At 38.7% G+C, this 12,516-nt stretch overlaps 1 protein-coding gene across 10 annotated transcripts in view; it reads left to right on the forward strand.

The window, feature by feature from the left end:
• The window catches only part of IDE (insulin degrading enzyme), a 114,618-nt gene that overhangs the window by 68,477 nt on the left and 33,625 nt on the right, over positions 1-12,516 (forward strand). For 7 of the 10 annotated variants that reach the window (XM_037905013.2, XM_037905012.2, XM_037905011.2 and 4 more), the window contains 2 exons: positions 6,659-6,803; positions 12,181-12,291. In XM_037905013.2, the coding sequence (XP_037760941.1) occupies positions 6,659-6,803; positions 12,181-12,291 (256 nt within the window). Of the gene's footprint in view, positions 1-6,658; positions 6,804-7,370; positions 7,516-12,180; positions 12,292-12,516 lie in introns of all 10 variants that reach the window. The other 3 variants (XM_043552098.1, XM_043552097.1, XM_037905009.2) reach the window with 1 other exon arrangement.

Below are 12,516 nucleotides of genomic sequence, written 5' to 3' on the forward strand. Positions count from 1 at the left end.
GTTTTTTTAGTTTCTGTAATGCATACATAGGTAAGATTTAAACATTATTCAAAGTTTTATTTTATGACTGCTATCAAGTTACTTTTTGAGTTTGGGGGAAACATCTTTGATATCAACAGATATGGGGATCTCAAATGAAGATACATGACATCACATTAGCAGTATAAACAGTAAAGTTAAATCAGGTCTTGTATTTTCTTCATGGGGAATTGTACCATTTAAAAAAATTGGCCAAGGCAAGATATTTACTTCCAGTTGGAATTCTCTGATGATAGTTCTGGGAATGAGGAAACCTGTCGATCTTCTTAGTGCTGTGGATCTTTCTTTCAGAACAGTCATTTTCAGCTCTTGGTTTTGAAGGGGTATTGACTGTTGAATGTCATGTGACATTGATTCCCATGCTGGGGCCAGAGAGCGTCTAAATTATTTCACAAAAAGAAAAGGAGTACGTGTGGCACGTTCGAGACTAACAAATATATTTTGTTAGTCTCTAAGGTGCCACACGTACTCCTTTCCTTTTTGTGGATACAGACTGACACGGCTGCTACTCTGAAACCTAAATTATTTCAGAACCTTTCTTTGTTTTTCTTGATGGATCAGGATGATGATTTTTAAAAGATTAGAGTATGAGATGTTGTGGTCGCTCATGGGTACACTGAATGTTTGTCTTGAATCTCCATTAGGAGTGTGGTGTAGGCAGACCTTTTGGAGTTTCTTCAGTATCCTAACAAACATCCAGCATAAAAAAATTGCCATCCATATAATATAATCAAATCAATAGATCATCACATAGAGCAATTCTAAGGAAATAGTCTGCACACACAACAGTGAAAGACAGTAAGGGGTCATGCTCCTGTCATCAGAAAATAGCAAATAATATGTATAGAGGGCCTTGTGATAGTTACCTTCCAAGTTCAGGCATATTGTATAAGCGCATGGGAGTGAAGGTTGAAAAAACTGTAGTACTTGCCCGTAACTCTTACCTTCTGAAGATACTTTGAATGTCAACAGTTATCAACCCACCCTGTCTGAGGAAACTTACTTCCTTTTCTAAATATTTAGGTGCAATAGATTACCAGTCTGTATCATACTTGGCTGTCTGACAAGGTCAGGTTTCACTTACTACAAAGTTCTAAGCCATTAGAATGCTTGCTAGTATGGGGGCCACTAGCCTGGCCAGACACTGCCTTTCTCTCCACTTCCCTTTTGAAGCTACAGGATAAACACTGAAAGTAAAAAACAGAGCAAACTAATTCATATGTATGTCTAAGAAAATGGTGGGAGGATAAAATGGTAATCTGTTGGGCTTGCCTATCTTCTTATAAAAACAAGAATTAAAGGTAAGTAACTTTCCTTCTCCTCTTTCTCCATTTCTACCTGCTGAAATAGATTCTCACTCCAATATGCACGTGCAAAACGGGGCACTTTGGGATGCACAGAGGCAGGTTTTATCTTCTACAGGTTTATGAAAGGCCGCGAAATAGCTTCCAAATGAACTGTGAGAGATGCCATTTGCAACCCAGTGTATGACAAATGAAAAAAGTAATAAAACAGTTCTAATGTAGAGCAAGTGAAGGGATTCACTTGGACATATTCACAACAAACTGTGAACCTTTTGCCAGTTGAATTCATAGACTCTCCTGGTATGTTCTTTCTGAACAACTAGAAGTACTTGAAATACCCTATTTAAAATGCTAGAATGATCCACCATCCTCCTTGAGGAGCAGTGATCAGAGGCGAGGAGCCAGAGATGGGATCAAGAAGGTGTCCTGATTTTATATGATCAATTCTGAGGAGACGTGGCTTGGTGAGATTGACAACCATCATCTCCAACAGAAGTGGAAACCAGTTTTGTCTCTGTTAATATTTGACAGTGAGGTTACATTGAACATTTGTGTCTCTTGAGCTTGGCCAGTACGGCTGTCACAAGAAGTAATGTGGGACATAATCTTTCTCCATGGGAAGATGAAAGCATCCATGGGTTTTCTGGTCTTTGTTCTTTCTCTTGAGCAGAATACTGATATTTTTGTGATCAGAGGTGTGGTGAAGAGGCTTACCTCAGAAGTCTGCCTTCCTTGCAAAAGATTTGAGCCACCATGACCTGTTCCAGAATGAGTTTACTTTGAATCAGTGCAGTTCAGTGGAACCTATTGAAAAATACAATCTCTCTCATTACATCAGAGGGCTATACCCCAAAAATGTTGTCTGGAGTATAGCCTTTGATCCTTTAGGATGATTTCTACTGCCTGCAGCTCTGAGCAGCCAGGATCCCTGGAGCACTTTCTGGCTGAATGATGCTAACAGCACCTGTTGTGCTGATGAAATTAAAACTAAGAAAATGAGGATAGTCAATCATTCCTTCTCATCCCCAAAATTTTCGGCGTGGACCAAGGATATGGAACTCTATGAAGCTTCTATGGGTGGAAGATTCTGGAAACCCTGGGACGCAGGCATCATGTGAAATTTGTATTAAAGGCTTCTGGATACAGGCCTTGTCAGACACTCCATAGGGTGTTAAATAGCCTTGGGTGTTGTCTAGACTATGATTCAGGAATTTTGACAATCTGTCATTTTTTTAAAAAAGTAAAATAATGGTTTAATAAGGAAGCTTTCCAGCCTTTTGTTTAAGGGGGTTGTAGAGTCATCCACAGTGGCAGGGAAACCAGGAGGCCTACATTTTAGATTTCCCAAGGTTTAGACAGATGGCTATTAAAATTCGGTGCTGCTCCTCCCCCCCCCCCCCCCCAAATGGGTGTAGTCTGCATTCCTATTTCGGAATTTTGTTTATTTGGAAACTTATATTGGCACGCATCACTGAGCAACAGAGTGCTTTACATTTATAAAAATAATAAATTGTAAAATAGCCAAATGCATCACTGGCCTTGAAGCTAAAATGGTAGCAACTGTCTGTTTCGTTTGACTGGAGGAAGGGGTTTGAGGAGGAAACTAGGCTGTGACTTTCAAAGAAGCTTAAGGGCATTAGGTGACTAGTTCCTGTTGACTTTCAGCAGAAGTTGAGTGTCTGACTCAATAAGGCTTCTTTGAAAATCCCAGTGCTGATCCCCAGTCCTCTCATTAAACTCAGCCCAAAAGCTTTCAAAGGCCTGAACAGATAAGTCTTATACTCGTGGCAAAGCTTAGCACTGGCAGACCACTGGAGAGAGCAGGTTCAAAAGACCTGGGTGCTTTACTGAGAATTCAGTGCCATCAGTGGAAAGACAGAAGCAGGAAGGGGAGTTCTCTTTGATCTCACAACATTTACACTTTGTATATCATTGCCAGCACCTTGAATTTCATGTATAGAGTACTGATGTGTTTGTTTAGAGGGCCTTGCCTCACTCTATTGTGCACTGGCTGAAGTTTCTGGGTATTTTTGTAAGCATAGGCCTTAATAATGTGTTTTTAAAATAATCCAGTCTGCAGGTTATAAAAGTGTGAATCTCTGTGGCTAGGTCAGCATCACAAAGGAACTGTCTTAAGTTTTCCAGGCTAACCATACATGGAAATAAGGCACTGTTCGCAAAAGTTGTCACTTGAGGAGCAGCAGTGGCTTCAATAGGAACCCCTAGATTGTGAAATGTACTGGCAAAGATTGGACATACACCCCCAAAAGAAGGTGTATACCCCACCTTTGCCATTTCCCAAAGCCACTTCTTCCTGTCTACCAGCATCCTTTCTAATTTATCTGGATTGAGCATAAACCACTTTTCTCCCATCTACTTCCCTCTCTATCAAGTACTAGAAAAGAAACAGTTATACCTTGGTTTGACCCACCCCAAATTAAAAAAAAAAGTAGCTCTCTGTGGCATAATGTATCTATGAAAGTACAGGCCAGAATGGCTCACTACTGCCCCTAGCAGTTAACCTGTCTGTCCAATATGTATTGTGACAAAGTTCCTCCTCTGCCTTGGTGGATCCTGTGCTTAATGGCGGATTTGCTTGCCTCAGAGATTCCCGGCAGCCCTCAGTTTTGGCCACTTTTGCTAGTGGCTCAAACCTGCCGTCTATTCAGCTAACCTCATCGCTGGCCAGCATGGGGGAAACGGAGAACAATCCCTGCAGTCTCCATGTCCCACCTAGTGGGTCGGGAACTGGCCAGATCCCTTTCCAATTTAGACCTTTTCTTCTGGTGTTTCTCACAGACCAGGTCAACTCCTCCTGTATCCGAGTTGGGGCAATGTGGGGAACCCGGGCTCACCCTCTACACCGGGTTCCAGCCCAGGGCCATGTGGATAGCAGCTGTCTACAATGTTCCCTGTATCAGCTGCGTGACAGCCACAACTCCCTGGGCTACTTCCCCATGGCCTTCCCCCAGCACCTTCTTTATCCTCACTGCAGAGTCTTCCTCCTGAAGCCTGATCACGCTTGAACTCTTCAGTCCTCCTGCAGCACGCCTTCTCACTCCCTGCTCCTTGCGTGCCCCCCTACTAACTGATGGGAGGTTCTTTTTAAACCAAGTGTCCTGATTAGCCTGCCTGCCATAATTGATTCTCAAAAGTTCTTAATTGGCTCCAGGTGTCTTGATTAGCTTGCCTGTCTTAATTGGTTCTAGCAGGTTCCTGATTGCTCTAGGGCAGCCCCTGCTCTGGTCACTCAGGGAACAGAAAACTATTCATCCAGTGGCCAGTATATTTGCCTTCTACCAGACTCCTGTACCCCACTGGTCTGGGTCTGTCACAGTATGTGTAAGAGGTTGGGGTCCTGCTTAATGCACAAGAGAAGAACAACAAATATTCATTGCCACATTTTGGGATCTAAGAGGAGAAACAAACCTTATAAGAAGAGCCTTTCCATCTCTGCCAATAAGGCTCCATAGGCAAGTCAGAAGCCTTGTGGTTAATGCTATTGAATGACTGCTGATAGAGCTTAAAAATCAGCAAGGACACTATCTGTGTCATTGCTAAGAGGAAGTCAACAACCATGCACAAAAATATTGGATTGGTACTAAACTCATGTCTGAAACCAGGCTGGTAAGAGCAGGATGTCATCCGTGAGATCAAGATGTGACAACAATCAACAATCTTGTTTAAAAATGCTAGATTAGAAATTAGCACTAGCTGGTGAGGTTGGTAGCCTCTAAAAAAAGCCTCTTAAGCAATGCCCTTACTATCACCATTTTAAGGATGCCTTACATTCTGCTTTCACAAAGTGAATTAACAGTCCTAGTTCCAAATGTCCCTGTTGGTCTTCACCAGCCAGATGAATATCAAGAGTTATAGTTGCTATAGATACTAAAAATAGCCCATAGTAACAAGTCTTGGTTCCGGTATCACACCTGAGAAGAATTCAGTCCTTTTGGGGGGTAATGTATGCTTCTAAATGGTTGGCTGGTATATTACCTTGATTTCAGTATTTTAACCTGGGAGATGGATAAGTGGACATATTCAATTAATCAGTTGTTGGGATGTTCCTTATATAGAGGGAAATGCAAATAACAGCCCCATCCTACCTTGACTCATTCTAGGCTCATGGTAAGTATTCAGAAAAGGGCCAGCCAAAACAAAGCCTGTAGCGTTGTAGTGGGTTGGTAACTTTCACTGAGTTGGAAATCAGACTCTGAAAGGCCACTCAATTTCTGTAACAGAAAATATCCTTTTAGTTCCTCTTATCATCCCATTCCCTAACTTTAGGGGGTTGAGAGAGAGACAGAGATCCAGGTTTTGCCAAAAAAATTTAGGAACTTTATTTTAAAAAACATTTGCAGTTCATCTTTAAGCTTTGCCACAAATGTGTGTTGGAAATGGGACTTTTCTTCATGTATATGGTGAACACTAATATGTATTTGGTAATCAATACTTCAACAAGGAATTACTGTATTTCATGTACTGCTTATTATGTCTGTGACATTTTTATTATAAATTTATGTACATACACATGCATATAATGCTATTAAAATAAATACCTGACCAAAGTAGGAATACATTATTACCAGTATTGACTTAGCTTGTGGCACTCTAATAAATACCAATATTTAACAGATCTCAATATTGTTGAAACATGGCTTGAGTCTTTGAGTTGCCTTTCTCTTTTAAGAGATGTATGTAGCTACTGTATAAGGTTAGATAATACTAACATAACACAAACTTGTACAGTTTCTTTCATTAAAAAGACACCGTTTATCTCATACAGTTACTATACCATGGAATGGGAGATGCTGCAGTTATTTCCTGCTCTGAGTATAGGAAATCCTGCAGTGCCTTGCATACAATGGTTTGGTAACTGTTCATCTTTATAAATAGCAACTATTGTATTTTCTGATAGTGTGAAAGCATTAATCTGCTTAACATTTAGAAATTGGATTAATCTTAATTATTTATGTTTAATACTTAAGGTTCATTTAACTTAATTACGCATTTGATGAGCTCTGACTTCAGAAGCAGAGTTAATATTGTATGGCATGATTTACCAGTTTAAAAGAACAGGAATTTAAATTAAAGTCCTGATTTTATATTTATAATGGGACAACACTGAAACCATAAGAAAAATCAACTGTTATTTTTGGTTATCTGTGTGTTTTATCTTGAAATAGTAATGCTTCAGAAGGGGACCCAACAGCATAGTATTTAAATATTAAATTTTTTTGAGCTCAAATTTAAATGGCCAAAAAGAACTGGGAAATAATTAAACTGGATATTTTACTTTCAACGTTTTCTTCCAGCCCATTTGCTTACGTGGATCCCTTGCATTGTAACATGGCCTATTTGTATCTTGAACTACTCAAAGACTCCCTCAACGAGTATGCATATGCAGCAGAACTAGCTGGCTTGAACTATGACCTCCAAAATACCATCTATGGGATGTATGTAAGTACCCAAATCAAGGAAAATCTTAGAGCCTTAAATCTACTTCCACTCATCAAGATTTTTATATTGATTTGATGGAAGCATTTTTATTTAAAAAGTGGCTTTTTTTCCATTGATGGTCTATGGTGTTTTTTTTTAACTCCTTTTTAAATCTTGATAGCTAATCATACTTTCTCATAATTTGAATGTTAAGTTGAATCTTGTTCTAAGTCTTCAACAATATTTCCATTTATACTCAGCAAATTTACTCCTTTCTTTTACACCATTCATCAGATTAGCTAGCTGTAAGATTTGCTCCTCTTCCAAAAAAGAAAAAAAAGTCATTCTGCTCCTAATTCTGAGTTTCGATTTAGTTTCATTCTATGTCAGATAGCTATTGTAAGACTTTCTGACACAGAAGAAAAAATCTTCACATTGCTGCTAAATAAGTGGTTCACTTCAACTTTCTTTTCTAAGAGATACTAATAATGAGGCTGCATATACATACTCTTCAGTCATGTTTCTTCATCCATTACTGTGTCATTGCTTGAGGTATCAAAGCATTTCTTTTGTTTTTCTTTTTGTTAGTCGCTACATTTATGCTGATCCTCTCCATTGCAACATGACATACCTGTTTATCAGGTTATTGAAGGATGATTTAAAAGAGTATACATATGCAGCACGCCTCTCAGGTTTGATCTATGGCATTGCATCAGGAATGAATGCAATTCTTGTAAGTAAGAAAAAAACACAGGAAGAAGTGAAGACAGCTTGAGAGTTAAGTTGAGCTTGGGGAAAACATTGACTTCTGCATTTCTAAACAAGATAGTTAATGATTTTTCCTTGCATCTATCTCATGACTGGAAAAAAAGTTTTTTAATCATCAGTGAATGATTTGGTTAATTAGTGAATGTGTGCACGCTGCAACTGTGTGCGTTCTAATTCACATTTTTTACCCGCTTACACAGTAATCCTGAAAGTGTGATGGTGTGTTTGTATATAAAATGGATTAATTCTGAACTTTCAAAATAAAAAGCATTTTGTGTTGTATGAATATTAACCCTCTAGATTTCCTATATACTTAGTTCCTCTAATTCTTCAGCAGTGAGTTATGAATCCATTTGTGCATGTTTGTATCAGACTAATACATCTTTGTGAATTTCCTTTGGAGTTGATTTTTGTCAACTATTTTAAAATCTAAAACTATGGCAATTTTTGTTTAATAAATATTGATCTTACGATGTATTGTTACTTCTTTAGGCTTTCCTAAGATATTTCTAATAACTTATCAAAACCTAGCTTGCAGTTGTGTTAAAGGCCTTTTATTAACAATCTTTATGTAACACACCAACACCATCACATTCCTATAGAACACAGTGCTACTTCAAAGAAGAGCTAAGTGGAGAGAGTGTGCTATATATTGCCTTTGAATTTTCTATGCTCAAAAGCTTGCAACATCTTTGTCGTAGGGACTTTTTTTAACTCCACAAAATCCTGTTTCCAGTGGTTCCACGTAATTGGCTGAAAACGTATACATATTTTTATTCTGAAAGCTTGCTGACATTTGCAGGTTCAGTGGTCAGAGTTAATTCTAAACGAAATTATGCTCATTTACTATCAGATTTTTAGTTTTTTATTAGCAGCTAAATTAGTTCATATTTTGGAAACTTAATTTTAAAATTATGTGAAGATTCCAGTTTCATGCTGTAAAGTGATATTACTCTGAATTGGTATCTGGAACCCTTAGTCTATATATCAATATATTTTTTTACAGTGTAGAAGAAGATCTGTGATAGGTATTCTGCAATTCTGTCGTACATACCGTACATTAAGATGTCAACACTATAAAAGCATGCCTAAAGAAGGAAGAATGTTCTACTAAAACTCGAGTGTTACATGTGATATATGTACATTTCTAAAACACACATTATTGTAGTATCTGAGTGCTCAAATTGTTTATGATCAACTCAAGCATATTATTTTATTTTGACTAGATATATATCAACCTTTGTCATAAAATGCATTTTTGATATCTACTTCAAAATCATATGGTAGATTATTCAATATTTTAATAGTAGTGGAGAAAAAATCCTTTCTACTATAGAGGATGAAATCTTCTATCTGGAGCTTCCAATCATAACTACAGTATTTTATTCCTTCCTTGGAAAGATTGTCATTGCGTCCTGGAAGATTCATAGGAGGCACAAATGAGAGATAAGCGAATATAGAGGCAAAAACTAATGGACATCTTAGATGTCTGTATATTAATGCAAGAAGTATGGAGAACAGGAAGAACTAGAGATATTAGTGAATAATCACAGTTATAACATAATTGGCATCACAGAAACTTGGTGGGATAATTCATGTGACTGGAATATTTGTATAGAAGGATACAGCTTGTTCAGGAGGGACAGGCAGGGAGAAAAGAGACAAGACAATACCTTCTCCATCAACGATATATACACTTGCACTGAGATTGAGATAAAAGTGGGAGGCAGACCTGTTGAAGTCTCTGAGTAAAGATAAAAGGGATAAAAACCAAGAGTGATGTCATGGTAGGGGCCTACAATTGATCACTCAACCAGGAAAAAGAGGTAGATGAATTTTTTTTAAACTTTTTTATTACAGAAGATAGAGAAAGCAACTAGGGGAGAGGCTATTTTAGATTTGATTTTGATAGATAGGGAGGAACTGGTTGAGAATTTGAAGGTGAAAGGCAGTTGGGTGAAAGTTATCATGAAATGATGGAGTTCATGGTAGGAAAGAAGAAAGCGCAATAAAGACGGTGGACTTCAAGAAGGCAGACTTTTGCAACCCGGAGACTTGGTAGGTAAGATCCCATGGGAAGCAAATCTAAGTGGCAAAAAGAGTTAAGGAGAGTTGGCATTTTTTAAAGAGACCCTGTTAAGGGCACAAGAGCAAATTATTCCAATGCGTAGGAAAGATAGGAAGTATGATAAGAGAGCAACCTGGCGTAACCAGAAGATCTTCAATGACCTGAAACTCAAAAAGAGTCATACCAAAAGTGGAAAATAAGTCAAATTATGAAAGATGAATATTATATAAAAAAACCCATCAGAAGCTTGTAGGGACAAAATTAGAAACAAAACAAGATTTAACTAGCTATTTGGCATAAAGGGTAGCAAAAAGCATTTTGCAAATACATTAGAAGCAAGATGAAGACCAAGAACAAGGTTGTCCCCTTCCTTAATGAAGGTGGAAAGGCAATAAGAGAAAACACAGTAAAGGCTGAAGTGTTAAATGCCTTTTTTTTTTCTCCCAATTTTCACAAAAAAGGGTTAGCAGTGATTGGATGAATAACATCACAGTAGGCTCTGAGTCTAAAATAGGAAAGGAAAAAAATATTAAGAATCATTTAGACAATTTAGATGTCTTTAAGTTGGCAGGATCTGGCTAAATACATCCTAGAACACTTAAGGAAATGGCCAAAGATCTCTGAGCCATTAGTGATTATCTTTCAGAATTTGTGGCGGATGGGAGAGATTCAGAGGACTGGAAAAGGGCAAATATAGTACTTATCTATAAAAAGGGGAATAAGGACAACCCAGGGAATTATAACCAGTCAGCTTAACTTCAGTACCCAGACGCATAATGAGGCAAATAAACAATCAGTTTGTAAGCACCTAGAAAATAATAAAGTGATCAGTAATAGTCAACGTGGATTTGTCAGCAAATCATGTTAAACCAACATAATATCCTTCTTTGACAGGGTAACAAGCCTTGTGGATGGGGGGGAAGCAGGAGATGTGATATATCTTGACTTTAGTAAGACTTTTGGTACTGTCTCCCATGACCTTGCAGCAAGAGAGATTTAGGTTAGACATTTGGAAAAACTGTCTCACCATAAGGTGGTTAAGGACTGGAACACATTACCTAGGACAGTGTTTTTCAAAGTTCGGGTACTGGGTCGCGGCATGTAAGGCACTGGGTCGCCGAGCTTAGCACCCAGGGACCCTTGTCGCTCTGGTCAGCACCGCCGACCTGGATGTTAAAAGTCCCGTCAGCGGTGCTGCCCAGCTAAGGCAGGCTAGTGCCTACCTGTTCAGACACTGCACTGCGCCCTGGAAGCGGCCAGCAGTGGGTCCCGCTTCTAGGCAGGGGGGCCACAGGGCTCCATGCGCTGCCCCTGCCCCGAGCATTAGCTCCGCACTATGCTGGGGGGGGTAGGGGATGCCTGCGGGGAGAGCTGCGTGGAGCCCCAGCCCAGAGCCGCCTCCCACTCCCCGAACCCCTCATTCCCAGCCCCACCCCACAGCCCTCACCCCTGTATCCCAACCCTCTGCTCCAGCCCTGAGCCTCTCCCACACCCTGAGTCCCTCGTCCCCAGCTCCATTGGGTCATGGGTATCAACAATTTTCTTCAACTGGGTTCCCAGAAAAAAAAGTTTGAAAACCACTGACCTAGGGAGTTTGTGGAATCTTCATCCTTGGAGATATTTAAGAATGGGTTAGACAAACACCTGTCAGGGATGGTCTAGAAAATACTTAGTCCTGCCTCAGTTCAGGGGACTAGACTAGATGACCCATCAAGGTCCCTTCCAGTTGTATGATTCTATGATCATAATGTGTGTGTCCCCCCCCTTTGGTTCCTGCAAACAGGACTTAGATCTTGTATTTTCCTTTGTTTGGAACCTTTTCTCATCAGATTCTTTATAGCATGAAATAATTATGTAGCCTTTCTTTTATTTTATAGATATTCATTTTGTAATTTAGGTGATTAATACCATGTGCATATTACCCCATATGCAGCCTTATCAAGACTTTGTGTAGAGGTACCCATATCTCATAACATTTGAGACTAACACCCTGGGTTTTGTAAGCTAGCATCATACTGAATTTTATGACTGCAGGTGTCCACACTGACCCATGTCTCCTAATATTATTTACTACCATCCCAGTAAAATATATTTATGGGTTATGAGGGAAAATTAAATATAGAGTTGAAAATAGGTTTCTGGGCTAACATTTGAGGAGAGTAGGAAGCTAGTTTTTATTACTATAATGAGAAGTCCATAGTGGAAAAACATTTTTGAGTACTTCAAACACACTTTACTGACTAGAGCCCGTACTAATAAACACTTAGTCTATACTCCTACACATTGCTGCTTTATTAAGCTACAGTGAATTTATATTTGTCCTTGGCATGTAAAACCATCAAGACATTCAGTATTGTCGTCTTCAATATTACACCACCTTGTGAGAAAAATTGATTTTAAATTAAAATTAATCAAATATCTGTGGGGTTTTTTTGTTTTTTTTGTTTTTTCTTTCTAATTGTGATGTATGAGTTTTAGGCCATTATAAACACTTACAATTTTTTTTTAGAAATTGCTCTTTGACTTTTCAAGTTTAAAGGAACTTATGCACTCTTTCCATAGCTTTCTGTAAAAGGTTATAATGACAAGCAGCATATCTTGTTAAAGAAGATCATTGAAAAAATGACCACCTTTGAGATTGATGAGAAAAGATTTGAAATTATCAAGGAAGCGGTAAGCTCTATGGAGATATAATGTGATTGGGATAATTTAAAACAGAATACATTGACTATGAGTGAAATGTGAACATTTTAATGGCAGTTGAGAGCTAAATCTGCCCAAAAGTATAGGGTGAAATCCTAGCCCACTGAATTTGATGGGAGTTTTGCTGTTGGCTTCGGTTTGGTCAGAAGTTCACCCACAGTATTTAAATGACAGTTGTACATCTTCAAAAGTATT

This window comes from Chelonia mydas, chromosome 7, assembly GCF_015237465.2.
Source record: "Chelonia mydas isolate rCheMyd1 chromosome 7, rCheMyd1.pri.v2, whole genome shotgun sequence".
Taxonomy (NCBI): domain Eukaryota; kingdom Metazoa; phylum Chordata; order Testudines; family Cheloniidae; genus Chelonia; species Chelonia mydas.